The following is a 14,327-nucleotide window of genomic DNA, read 5'->3' as shown; positions in this document are numbered from 1 at the left end:
CATCTTCATGTCTTTCTAAACCAGTATGACTTTCTTATATGGAACACAAAAGGAGATGTTTTAATGAATATCTTGGTCTGTCTTTTCAATGCAATAACAGTTTAAAGCTAAAAAGCCTAAAAGGACCCAAAAGCATCATAAATGTTGAGAAAAACAAAAATCTAAAGAACACACAAGCTTCTGTGAATGCGCAATGAACATTAAGATTTGCATTGAAAAATTATTTACATTTTGGGTTGTTTCTCACCAAAACCATATGCCTTAAGAAAACAGAAGACTAGATGACTAATTACATGGACTACTTTTATTATACTTTTGGGCACTTTTTTAAGCTTTAAAGTGAGGAACTATACACAGTCATTGTGTTGGATAAACGTACAGGGATGTTCATTAAAATTTCTCCTTTTATGTTCCACATTAAAAGTCATATGGGTTTGGAACGACATGAGGGGGAGTAAATTAGGACAACATTTTCATTTTGGATGATTACCCCTTTAAGTTAAGAAAGAACTAATTACTAATTTCAGCAATAAATATTACAGTGCTTGTGCTTTATAATAAGCTTTCCGCAATAGTGGCTCTTTACATGAACACTGAGATTTGTAGAAAGCAAATCTCAACACCAAATTAGTTCAGCATGTAAATCTTGAGTGTTGTGGCTCATGGAAGTAAGACCTCAAACCTTTTGTCCTGCTTTCGCAGATTCTGTACGTCAACTAAAATAAAACATGTGAGCCCCTGACCCTAATAAACTCTACCCTCACGTTTAACAACCCGGTTTGAAACAATTCCAAATGTTCTTTGGAATGAAAGCTTGAAAGTTGATTGCAAATGGAAAAAGCCATTTGAACACACAAATACTATATTCCCCAGAAATGAGAGTGCGACTTGGAAAATGCTGTGCGACTGCATAGAAAACGAACAAACAGTGTTGATCTACAAATCAAACACACCATGGTGTAAACTGTTACAATACTAAGTTCAATGGAACTAAGAAGCCTGTAAACAAAGATTTATATGGAATAAAGCAGGTCACCAACCCTGTGCATGGAAAAGTTAAAACAGCCAACAAATTGTATTCCAAATAGATCAGAAGTCAGGCAGATATTTGAACACAAATCTGCTTTTGGGACAACAGTCCATGTCTTGCATTTATTCATGGTCATTCATTAATAAGACACATATCTTCATTTTTATGAATGATGAATGAATGAGGTCCAAGGCAGTGTGCCAACTGCACTGAATGATCTAATACTATCAGGAACAATTATGGTTAACAGGTAGTTTACTTCAAAGACAGAGGTAGATGGCAACCACTATAACTTCATACATACACAAAGTCGATACCGGCTGACATCTGCTTAAAGGGTCATCGCTCTGTTAAGCTTCCTTCATTCTGTGGAATTGACCCTTCAACTCTGAGCCAGTGAAACACTGAGATAAACCACAGAATCTAACCATATGTAAATGATTTTGTTACATCATCTTCGAAGTGATGTAATGGTAGCAGTTAAAAAGCCTCAAGTCTTTTAAACAGAGTGAGGAAGACACAAAAATGCAAAAAATGAATGAATCATTCGAGATGCAGTATAGATGAAAAATATCAAATTCTTGCCCAAACCAAAGACTGCCTTGCACACAGACCTGAAGGTTGAGTGTGACTATGGGAGCTCAGCCAATGGTATCACCCTCCGTGGGCCATGTGGACCAGGCACAGAACATGACTGGTTCATCACACAGTAAGTCACAGCGTCATTCCTCCTAAGATGGAACACTTTATTGGCTGGTCTGTTTGCCAGTCATTCCAGTTTGCCAATATATGTATTTGAAGAGATTGTTCATTATGTGACCTTCTCATGCTGGATTTGATAGTAGCATGCCTGAGTGAAGAAGAGGAAAAGGTATTGCATCTCACTTTACAAACATTGGTTGTGGGTAAATTCAGAGTGAAATATAAGTGTATACCTTGAGCGTGGTGAACATGATTCCATGCTCTCCATGCTGTACACATGGATCCATCAGGTCTTCAATCAGGCTTACCTCTGACCCCAGATTCCTTATACTGTAGAGAACAACAGCAACAACTAAATCCATGCCCATGAATTAAAAATTTGACTTTTGGTCTATTATCTGTTAGCCTGGCCATATGCTAGTGTACTCATAAAAGACAAAATGAACTTCTAAAAGACATACACATTTCAAATTTACAGTCCACATTTTCATCCAATCAAATGTTCTCATTTACATAAAAAGTAAGTGTCCCTCCCCCTAATACCACCTGCCTCTGACAAGCAATACGCAGATAACTTCCAAAAATCAGTTTATGAAAAACAATCAGACAACGGAAGAAAACTGCATTTACATCATCTGGTTATTCTCTGCTTTTGACGGCAAAACATAAACATGCATGTGCACAACACCTGCGCACATTGGATAAGCCGGTAAGAATGGCGGTATTTATATGCAATGTGAAATTGGGATAGTGGGCAAAATTCTACCTGTGTTGATCGGTTTATTCTTAAATCACTTGCCCCGAAAATGGAAAGCCGTTAAAGTGTTTACGTGACTACACACATTGTCGGCTTATTAAAGGAATAGTTCACCCAAAAATTTAAATTCTCTCATCATTTACTTACCCTCACGCCATCCCATATGTGTATAACTTTCTTTCTTCTGCAGAACACAAATGAAGAATATCTCAGCTCTGTATGTCCATACCGTGCAAGTGAATGGTGACCAAAACTCTGAAGCACATAAAGTCAGCACAAAAGTAATCCATATTACTCCAGTGTTTTAATCCATGTCTTCTGAAGCGATCCAATCGGTTTTGTGTAAGAACAGACCAAAATATAACTCCTTTTTAACTTCTGCAGTCTCCTTGGTGATCATGATTTCAAGATAGATTACACTTTTTAGCACCCGCCTTCAAGCGCTTTGTGCATGCGTCAAGCACTAGGAAGTGTAATTGAGCTTTAAATCATGATCAGGCCAAGAGACTGTTATGGCAAAATGTACAGTGAAAAAGGTGTTATGTTTTGGTCCGTTGTCACCCAAAATCGATAAGATCGCTTCAGAAGACATGGATTAAACCACATGAGTCATATGGATTACTTTTATGCTGCCTTTATATGTTTTTTGGAGCTTCAAAGTTTTGGTCACGATTCATTTGCATTGCATGAACTTAAAGAGCAGAGATATTCTTCCAAAAATCTTCGTTTGTGTTCAGCAGAAAAGAGAAAGTCATTCACATCTGGGATGGCATGAGGGTGAGTTAATGATAAGAGAATTTTCATTTTGGGGTGAACCATTCCTTTAAGAATAATCATGTGCACACACTCAATATCAAGTAGTAAATCATGGTTTATGGTTGTGGCATAACTAAAGGCTATTGGCTATTTAAAAAAGAAGGACAGTGCAGTTCGATATTTCCCAACCTGTTTCAATAAGAAATGCATCAACACACAAAAGATTGCACTCATCAAGCAATTTCATGGAGTCTTTACCAATTAGTTTTTTCTGTGCTAAAGCACATGAAGATAAAGTCGCACAAGCCTATTTTTTCACCAATTTTCAGTCATAAGCATATTTTGCAGAGATGTTAAAAAAATGTAGGGAGTTGGTGATTCATCGTGATAGTGTAACCTGGTGTTTTTATTGGGTTCACCTTTATTCAGTACAATACAAGTACAATTACTAAAACAGTTTACGTTTCCATGGTACTTCATGTTGATTTGCTGCCAGAATAATTGTTTTTTTTTATATGTGACAGGGAATCAGAGAGAAATGTCTTCCGTGCCGTTCATACCAAATGCGTTGTTATTTAATTTATTTTTCAAATGTAAATATGCGCAAAATGGACGTTTTTATCTGTTGTGCTGTGTCTCTCTGTTTTTTCACCAACACGTGTTTGACTGCAACATTAAGGCGCAATGATAATTTAATAGAAACTAATCTTGAGGCACCTGCATTCTGTTCCATTTATTGCGCTGCATCTAGCATTCTTAACCGGTGAGTGTGACAGACCAGCCAACAGAAGAGGATGAGATTTTAGAAACAATAGTCAGTAGCTGTGGCATTTCCAACATTATCGAGTTGTTACTGAGTCGACTAGGGTAACAGCAGCTTACTGTATGTTTTAAAGGAAAATATATTCTCTTTCTAAATAAAATCTTGGAAATGCTGCTATCCTTACCGTGCACGCAAAACAACGAAGAGGAAGACAGGAAACAGGTCATCCATAGACCACAAGAAATCCTGGTTCAAGAGTGCAAGTACTTCCTGGGTTATCTCTTCAAAGGTCAGCTGGATGACCTGGAGCTTATCTGAAGGTGTGAAAGTTGTGCTGTTGAAATAGAAAGGGGCAAACAGACTTAAAAACTATTTACCAGAGAGAAATGAGTGAAACAATTAGGGAAATGCTAGCCTACTGGAAATCTCAAACCTGATTTGCTGTAATGTCTCAACCGCTGAGGCAAAACAGGCGTCCTTAGTGCTTGAAATTACCTACACGGCAAAAAAACAAAACAAAAAAACACAACACACAATGTGAACTATAATGGAAATGCAAATTTTAAACCCTCATCCTATTAAGGTTTACTCATTTTAACACTGATAATGATACTCTGATCTTTATATTTTGCTTCATGTTGCACGGTTTTATTTCAGGGACCTTAACCCTTTAAGCTTTGAGGGTTTTTTAATGATTTCCTGTTTCAGTAGCATACCCAAATCAAAAGGCTTTTAACTCGACAAAATTATTATTATTTTTTTAATTATATATTTTAATTATGATAGATTCTGAGACTCTCAGCCTAAGAAACTGCAGAGAAAAAAAATAAAAATAAATCACATACAAACTTCACTAGAAAAACTAGTTATTTTCTGATATTTTTCTTGACATTATATACCTCAGGGTGTAAATAAGGTGGCTCCGAAAAACTGCTTTTGTTTTGTTCCCAATCATGATAACTGTTACTGAGTAAAAGCTTGTGTTGATACAACAAAGCAATCAAAAGTTATAGCATTACAAAAATAATTTATCCCAGTGTGAAAAAATGTCTTCAAGTGTCCAAAAGCCTATCCAAACAAATAAAACATAATAATTGTACATAAAAACGAATTACATGCAAACACAACAATGACTAAAGGTTTGAATAGCATGCAGACATGATTTTAGTAATGAGATTTCACAGAACGAGTTTCATTCTGTGCCATTTGAGTTATCATTGAGTCTGTGTCATGTACTTGGCACCATCACATGTCTCTCTGCCCAAATGTGGATGACTTTTTGCACCGATCTGAACACAGTCCGATTGGTTTAGCATTCCATGACACTACATCATTTCTGATGACGTCATCTGATCCAGGAAAGCTAACATATTTTCAGCCAGATTGCAAGATGCCAGATGCTGTGTGCACTGTGCACAGTGTACTTCATATAAATTATCCAATTATCTACCCATCCAATTACCTAGTGTGTGGGCTTGTTTGAGGTAATGGTATGTGATATTTTATGTTCTGTTTATTTTTATGAAGTTATAAGCGAAAACGTGACATACGAGCAACACCTGCTCACATAAAACAAAAATGTCAAAGATATATACTTAGCTATTACACGCTATACTTTATCTGTGAGTAAAACAAATGGGCTTGTTGTATTCTACTCTTTGAGAGCTTTCTAAATGATTAAAATGGATCACTTCTGATTTGCCTGCAAATTTCAAAGCACTTGCTCAGTTTTGATCATAATGCCTACAGTACATGCATTGTAAAGTATAGCTTATAAGCTTTTAAACAATACCTATTTTCTGTTGGTCAAGACTGTAGTTTTTAATATTTTTATGTTTTGTTTCCTTGCTGGTGGGCCCATCCGAGCCTAAATGGTTAAATAATGTATTGCCATGAGCGAGAGATATTTACTCACTTGTTGTTTTTCTCCATGTACAGTAACAGTCACGGGCCAGAATTTCCTACAAAACAGATGTTAGTGGTTGTAAGATGAATCGCTATGTATTGTATTTGTGTACATTTGTGTGTGTGTGAGACTTACTGTTGCACCCCGAGAAAGGCGAGCAGTGCGAGGTCTGGTTGTTTGTTGAGTCGTAACACGCACTCCCAGTACACGTCATCCTCCTTCTCTTTCTCTAGAGCATAGAGAGTGAAGAGAGGAGGATAGAGACGCGGCAACAGCACCAGAAGGAGCAGAGCAGAGCTACTGACCACACACCTAAAACAAACACAGAAAAATATCATATAAATGATGTCAAAACTAGTGCTGTCAGTCGCATTATTTTTCATAGTTAATAGCGACTAATTGCACATTTTGAAAGTGCTTAAATTTGACTCAATATATACTTCTTTTCCTGTCAAAATGCACTTACTTCCTTCTTAGGAAAGAAAACAAAACAATATGTAACAATAATGCTTAACTGAAATTTTCCAAACAAAGCCTTTCATAGTATAAAGATAGAAATGCACTAAAATATCACCAATTCAAGTAAAATTAAACGTTTCGCAAAGTCTAAGTGGGAGGTTGACTAATTGAAATAACTAGTCCCCCCATTGATTGCAGTCGGCATTAAATCTCTTAAACTCTCAGCTGGCAGACTGTGGCTATCCACTCTGCTACGTGCAGCCACATTCACAATTCACGTCAGGGCGTCAACGCCAGCATCAAGCAAAAAACATCTCATTCTGCATTTATGTGATAGTTAAGACTTGACATGCTTCTGTGGTAATTAAGTTGTGCATGACAGTGGCTGGAAAGAACTTGATTTCTTTTTTTCTTTTTTCTTTTCTCCCCTTTTCTCCCAAATTTGGAATGCCCAATACCCAATGCGCTCTAAGTCCTCATGGTGGCTTAGTGACTCACCTCAATCCGGGTGACGGAGGACGAATCTCAGTTGCCTCCGCGTCTGAGACCGTCAAACCACGCATCTTATCACGTGGTTTGTCGAACGCGTTACCGTGGAGACGTAGCGCGTGCGGAGGCTTCACGCTATTCTCTGCGGCATCCACGCACAACTCACCACGCACCCCACCGAGAGCGAGAACCACACATTATAGCGACCACGAGGAGGTTACCCCATGTATCTCTACCCTCCCTAGCAACCGGGACAATTTGGTTGCTTAGGAGACCTGGCTGGAGTCACTCAGCACACCCTGGATTCAAACTCGCGACTCCAGGGGTGGTAGTCAGCGTCAATACTCGCTGAGCTACCTAGGCCCCAAGAACTTGATTTCTATAACAAGTCCCATCTGGGCTAGTTTTGTACAACAAATAGCATTAAGAGGTTCATTCCCCATCATTTGATCACTTACATGGCTGTTGTGTGAGTGTTTGTGGTGTCTGCGTCAGTGTAATGACTCCAGGTGTGACTCCATCAGTGAATGAAAGGAATGGATGTATCAATGAATCAATCAATGACAAGGTTAAATTATGCTAGCCTAAGGCTTTGAAGCACAGCATCTCATGTACCCAGGTTTAGGAGACTCCAGCTGCTTCCCAGTGGGGTTTGAGTCACTCTTCTCTTTGGGAGGCTCGGCCAGTGAACCTCCTTCCTCTGGCATATCAGGAAAGAGGAACCTAAACATAAATACACATATTAACATTCACGGTTCAACACAAACTAGGTAAAAATACATTAAAAACAGCCTTTGTTTTCATTATGAAACACACACCTGACAAACTGGAAGATGCGACAGAGATAGGACTTGATCTCGTTGACGGCCTGGGGCAGTAATCTACGATTGGCTCCAACACCAACATACGTCATACGGTACACTGAAACCAATGTCTCCACCAGCCGACCCAGAGGATGCAGTGGGGTGTCACATGCCTGGGGTCAAACATCAGGGGTTATTGATATATGGTACAGACCAATCTTATCAGGAAACTGCTACAGCAGGGACAAAACAGACTGGAAAGACTGAGAGAGACAATATTATGTTGGAAAGCCATGTGTGGCTATAGACTTACCTTGACAAGGTACCGGTGGATTGTATGATACACCTCTAACGTAACAGGACCTATATGCTGCGGTATAAACTCAAGACTCTCCAGTGTTTTATGATGAGAGCGACTCAGTAACTCTGGACTAAAAATACACACACACACACACACACACACACACACACACACACACACACACACACACACACAGGTTTGTTTCACTATTTAGTGAGAACATGTCATAGACTTCCATTGATTTCATACCAGGCTAATGATATCTTCTTTCCCCTAACCCTACTCCTACACATAAACATAAGTCTGTGCACATCAGGAGATTTAAAGCAACAACAAAAAAATTATGTAGTCGTAAACAAGCCTTTTTTACTAGAAAAAAGTCAGTTGTGTGGTCATTTTTGACAAATTAAGAGACTTTTGAGCTTCAAGCAGTGCATGCATAAGTGTTTTGATGTACCTGTCTCTCTGTTGTCTCCTGTTAACAGTGAGTGCTATGGCGATATTGTCCCATGCTACACTGGTTTGTCCCAGTTCAGGAGAATCGCAGCCCAGACTGTTCCAGCACTCATCAAACACAGCCTTCCACTTCTCCTCAGAGTGGACAGCTAACCTACCCAGCTTACTGCAATGAACACAATCACACACACACATCAGTTCCCCATCTGAGATGACAAAGTCGCTTAATGTTTGAATGCACTACACAGTTAAGCACACTCTTACAGTGCATTAGCCTTATCCTTGTGTGAGTCGTAGAGGCTTGGTTTGTTGTAGGAACCGGAGATCTTAAGTCCGGTTCCCCAAACCCCACTGAAAGAACCTTCAATGTAGTCTCCATTAGGCATCGTCAACACACCCTGCAGAAAAAGTTGAGAACTGACTGTGAGATCATTCCATCTGCGTAAATGTACATGCATGTTAAAAGTCAGTGAAGGTGTTTGTGAGCGTTTTATGCCACCTTTCCACTTAGAGTCCAGTCCTCTGAAAACTCCCCTTCAAATGTGGTGTCATCTTCAGAGAGTAACACACCAAAGCCCTTGGTGAGGAACACACAAGATAACAAAACAGAAATCACATTCATATTTTATTTCATGCGTAAAAATATAACATGCTTAGGTTTTGTGTTAGGGTTAGTTTTTAGAAATTCCATTTAGCTAAACGTAAGAACAACAGAAGTGGAGGTCCCCATCATAATGTAGATACAAACATCTTTATGAGAATCTCACCATCATCTTGTTGTTACTGAAAGCCCCTTCATAGTAAAGTCCAAACTGTGTAACAACAACTCCATTCCCCTGACGTTGATCATCCATCCACATGCCCATGTACTTCTCCCCTCTGACACAAAACAAATAAAAGTTACTCATGTGTAAGTGCACGTTTAACGGGGGCGATTCTATGATTTAAATCTTACGGGCTCAGCCCCCAATGACACTATAAAATGTGCATATTTCATGTATTACACTCTGTTGCATAGATAGTGTTTTGTTTTTTAAAATGTGTTTACATCATCCAAGAGACCCAGCTAATATTCATTCAGAATATTGTCATTTTCTAAAATAAAGATACTTATAAAAATATAAAAATAACTAAAACTGCTTAAACAACCTTTCAAAGAATATTTTTTATACTATATCTATTAACAAAAATTGTAGAACATGAATCAATAATTTCCCAACTTCCATAAATTCAAGTTATATCAAACACCACAAAGACATATTATTACAATAAATGGCACATTTAGCTTGGTTGTGGTTTAGTGAAGTGAATTAGGTTATGTTTTTTTGTATGTCATTAACTTTGTTCAAAAGATAAAATCACTCGTGAAAGATATTTTAATCTCAAGAGACTAACCTGGTAAAATAAAGGTGTGCATATATATATATATATATATATAACAAAAAACAAAACAAAAAAGTAAGATCTTTGTCCCCATGTGCACGTGCAAACTGTAGTCTGGCTTTTTTATGGCAGTTTTGGAGGATTGACTTCTTCCTTGCTAAGCAGCCTTTCAGGTTATGTCAATATAGGACTCATTTTACTGTGGATATAGATATTTGTCTACCTGTTTCCTCCAGCATCTTCACAAGGTTCTTTGCTATTGTTGTGGGATTGATTTGCACTTTTCGCACCAAACAATGTTCATCTCTAAGAGACAGAATGCGTCTCCTTCCTGAGTGGTATGATGGCTATGTGGTCCCATAGTGTTTATACTTGCGTACTATTGTTTGTACAGATGAACATGGTACCTTCAGGCATTTGGAAATTGCTCCCAAGGATGAACCAGACTTGTGGAGGTCCACAATTTTTTTTCTGAGGTCTTGGTTGATTTCTTTTGATTTTCCCATGATGTCAAGCAAAGAGGCACTGAGTTTGAAGGTAGGCCTTAAAATAAATCCACAGGTACACCTCCAATTCAGTATACCTCCTATCAGAAGCTAACTGGCTAACTGTCTAAAGGCTTCACATAATTTTCTGGAATTTTCCAAGCTGCTTAAAGGCACAGTTAACTAAGTATATGCAAACTTCTGACCCACTGGAATTGTGATATGATCAATTAAAAGTGAAACAATCTGTCTGTAAACAATTGTTGGAAAAATTACTTGTGTCATGCACAGAGTAGATGTCTTTAACAACTTGCCAAAACTATAGTTTGCTAATATTAAATCTGTGGAGTGGTTAAAAAAATGAGTTTTAATGACTTCAACCTAAGTGTATTTAAACTTCTGACTTCAACTGTATTATATATATATATATATATATATATATATATATATATTGTATCAGGACTTGACATTAAGCATTGTCATGTGGTCATTCACTTGTCCGAGTAAAAAAAGTTACTTGTCCGGAGACAAAACAAATGGATGTAAGATAGAAAAAAGAGAAAAGCCTCTATCATCATCATTTACACCTGATAGGGATTAAGAACACAGTGCAGAAAGACGGTAAATCATTACTCACCCTCAAGCCTGTATGAATTTCTCTCTTCTGAGGAACATAAAATTAGATTTTTGGCAGAATGTTAGTCACAGTCACTATTCACTAACACTGCATCTTTTTTTTTTTCTTCCATAAAATAAATGTGAATTGAGACTGAAACTAACATTCTCCCTAACATCTCCTTTTGAGTTTCACAGAAGATAGAAAGTCAGACAGGTTTGGAACAACATTAAGGTGAGTAATGATGACAGAATTTTTGATAACACTTTACAATAAGGTTCCATTCATTAACATTAGTTAATGCATTAGCAATCATGAACTAACAATGAACAATATTTTACAGCATTTATCTTAGTTAATGTTAGTTAAAACATTTTTTTATTTTTTTTTAAATACAAGTGTTCATTGTTAGTTCATAGGGCATGAACTTTTTATTTTAATGTATGAAAATGTTTTAATATACTGTATGTTGGAATTAACATTAACCAAGATTGATAAATTATATAAAAGTGGTGTTCATTGTTAGTTCATGTTAACTGATGTAGTTAACTAATGTTAACAAATGGAACCTTTTTGTATTGTTACCATATCTTTATTTTTAAGTCAATTCTCATCAGTTACATTAAAAACGGTTGTTTAATAATTGACAAAATGCATTGAAAATGTTAATCTCTGATACTTCAAAGAGTTCTCATAAAAAAATCCTCCATGTGCAGCAATGACAACTTTGCAGATCCTTGGCATTCTTACTGTCAGTTTGTCCAGATACTCAAGTGACATTTCACCCCACGCTTCCTGTAGCACTTGCCATAGATGTGGCCGTCTTGTCGGGCACTTCTCATGCACCTTATAGTCTAGCTGATCCCACAAAAGCTCAATGGGGTTAAGATCCATAACACTCTTCTCCAATTATCTGTTGTCCAATGTCTGTGTTTCTTTGCCCACTCTGACCTTTTATTTTTGTTTTTCTGTTTCAAAAGTGGCTTTTTCTTTGCAATTCTTCCCATAAGGCCTGCACCCCTGAGTCTTCTCTTTACTGTTGTACATGAAACTGGTGTTGAGTGGGTAGAATTCAATGAAGCTGTCAGCTGAGGACATGTGAGGCGTCTATTTCTCAAACTAGAGACTCTGATGTACTTATCCTCTTGTTTAGTTGTACATCTGGCCTTCCACATCTCTTTCTGTCCTCATTAGAGCCAGTTGTCCTTTGTCTTTGAAGACTCTAGTGTACACCTTTGTAGGAAATCTTCAGTTTTTTGGCAATTTCAAGCATTGTATAGCCTTCATTCCTCAAAACAATGATTGACTGACGAGTTTCTAGAGAAAGCTGTTTCTTTTTTTTTTGTTGCCATTTTTGACCTAATATTGACCTTAAGACATGCCAGTCTATTGCATACTGTGGCAACTCAAAAACAAACACAAAGACAATGTTAAGCTACATTTAACGAACCAAACAGCTTTCCGCTGTGTTTGATATAATGGCAAGTGATATTCTAGTACCAAATTAGCAATTTAGCATGATTACTCTAGGATAAGGTGTTGGAGTGATGGCTGCTGGAAATGGGGCCTGTCTAGATTTGATCAAAAATGACTTTTTTTTCAAATAGTGATGGTGCTGTTTTTTACATCAGTAATGACCTGACTATACTTTGTGATCAGCTGAATGCCACTTTGGTGAATTAAAGTACCAATTTCCTTCTGAAACAGCTAAATCTGTACATTATTCCAAACTTTTGGCCGCCACTATATATATATATATATATATGGGCCCCATTTTAAGAGCATACACACAAAGTCAACAGGCATGGCCAGGAAGTTTTGGTATTTTCATGCAAGCATGCGCTAAGTCTAGGCACAAGTGGGTTTGGCAGAATTGCACGCAAAGCGCTACTGGGCTGGGTCAAGTGCAATTTAATTCTGAGGTTCTTCTCCGGCACCATCTGCGTCCTATTATATAGTTAATTCTCTGTCAAGTACCTGTGATATAAACAAAGACAGCACATTTATAAGAAGTTGGTAGTGTACCCTTATAAAAAATATGCTGCTCTTCACCGGTAGTGGTGAACCTGAAGCAAACCTTTGGCAACAATGGACAATTTGCCGCAAGTTTGCTGCAAAGCTCATTTGCATGTGCAAATTATCAATTGAGAATTTGCTGCAAGATTACGGCAAATTTGCCATGAACTCTCGATTTTTGTAAGGGTAAATGGAACGTATATTTTTTGTGCATTAATTGTGTCTCCCTGTTGAATGTCAGGCATATTTCTATGACAGTGACACGCTCCTTTTACACGCATGGAAAATGTGGTTCTCATCAGGATTTGGATTTACGCTTTGTTAAATTATAGAGAATGTAAGTATTATTAATCATATTCATCTACTGACACACAAATCATGGCTAGTATTAACAGCGATTGTATCAGAACGCACTTCTACTGGTCGATTTTGATTTTGAAAAATGTAATTAATTTATTGAAACATGAAAAAATTAAACCAAAAATATTTCTCAATTCAAATTACACTTCAAATGAAACAAAAATGTAATCAAAATAACGAAGTGGTCAAAAAAAAAAAAACATTTTACTCTCTCCAACTTCTTCCACTGGCTCCTTTTGCAGTGACTTGAAAATCACTCTATGACAACAGGTGGAAAAATAAACCACGACCTAAAGACAGTTTAATAAATCTCATTAATATTTGTTTGATAAAACAGCTACAACAGTGATCGTCATGGACATAATTTGAAGATCAACTATATTTTCACAGTTTGGACATGAACTTTATTATCATCTGCTGGAGGAATCTCCAAAATGCAAATGCAGGAACTGGTTTTAGACTTTGCGCTGCAAACAGACCTGCTTTTGAAACGTCTTGGCACAATGACCTATTTCTCAGGAAAATAACAAATTGCACTTTGCGGCACTTTATTTACATACAATACACCTCCAGTTTGCGTGCATACACCCACAGATAGCGCAAACACTCCCACCTACGCCCACCTGTGCTTTGCGCTGGCACGAAAATAACACTTAGCATTAGTGCGCTCATGAAAATTGGATAAGACCCTTTCACTCCTTGTTAAATGAGATTACCAAACTAAATGAATGACACACCTCCTCCTCTTCTTCAGTCGGTCAACAGATGCTGATCCTCGCTCTATCACGAATCGAATGGGGGAATGAGGAGTATTTATTCACTTAGTCAAACCAATGTTATGATCCTTCACAGCCTGCACTCAAATGCTATCGGTGCATGCTAGTCAGTCTTTACAGGTGGGAAAAGCCACCAAAGCAGTCTCATGCTTCAAACTAGTGCAGTGCTGCTGCTGTTTAAAAGATTTGTGTGCTGATTGTAAATCAAAGATTTTTTTTGGAGAGAGAAGAGATCAATTTTAGGGGGGCTGAAGCCGTCTAGCAACAGC

General features: G+C 37.6%; 1 protein-coding gene across 3 annotated transcripts in view; it reads right to left on the bottom strand.

Moving 5' to 3' along the window:
- Window positions 1-1,733: 1,733 nt before the first annotated feature.
- Window positions 1,734-14,327, bottom strand: part of LOC127446263 (alsin-like) — a 42,861-nt gene continuing 30,267 nt past the window's right edge. For all 3 annotated transcript variants that reach the window (XM_051707028.1, XM_051707030.1, XM_051707029.1), the window contains 13 exons: window positions 9,190-9,301; window positions 8,922-8,999; window positions 8,687-8,820; window positions 8,424-8,588; window positions 7,979-8,096; window positions 7,681-7,838; window positions 7,478-7,585; window positions 6,050-6,226; window positions 5,924-5,969; window positions 4,442-4,503; window positions 4,193-4,342; window positions 1,966-2,062; window positions 1,734-1,880 (listed from right to left, as the gene is read on the bottom strand). In XM_051707028.1, coding sequence (XP_051562988.1) covers window positions 1,842-1,880; window positions 1,966-2,062; window positions 4,193-4,342; window positions 4,442-4,503; window positions 5,924-5,969; window positions 6,050-6,226; window positions 7,478-7,585; window positions 7,681-7,838; window positions 7,979-8,096; window positions 8,424-8,588; window positions 8,687-8,820; window positions 8,922-8,999; window positions 9,190-9,301 — 1,444 coding nt within the window. In that variant the 3' untranslated portion in view covers window positions 1,734-1,841. The remainder of the gene's footprint in view (window positions 1,881-1,965; window positions 2,063-4,192; window positions 4,343-4,441; window positions 4,504-5,923; window positions 5,970-6,049; window positions 6,227-7,477; window positions 7,586-7,680; window positions 7,839-7,978; window positions 8,097-8,423; window positions 8,589-8,686; window positions 8,821-8,921; window positions 9,000-9,189; window positions 9,302-14,327) is intronic.

The sequence above is a fragment of the Myxocyprinus asiaticus genome, chromosome 9, assembly GCF_019703515.2.
Source record: "Myxocyprinus asiaticus isolate MX2 ecotype Aquarium Trade chromosome 9, UBuf_Myxa_2, whole genome shotgun sequence".
Taxonomy (NCBI): Eukaryota; Metazoa; Chordata; class Actinopteri; order Cypriniformes; family Catostomidae; genus Myxocyprinus; species Myxocyprinus asiaticus.
Note: the sequence above shows the minus strand (reverse complement) of the source record. Positions and strands in the feature narration are given on the sequence as shown.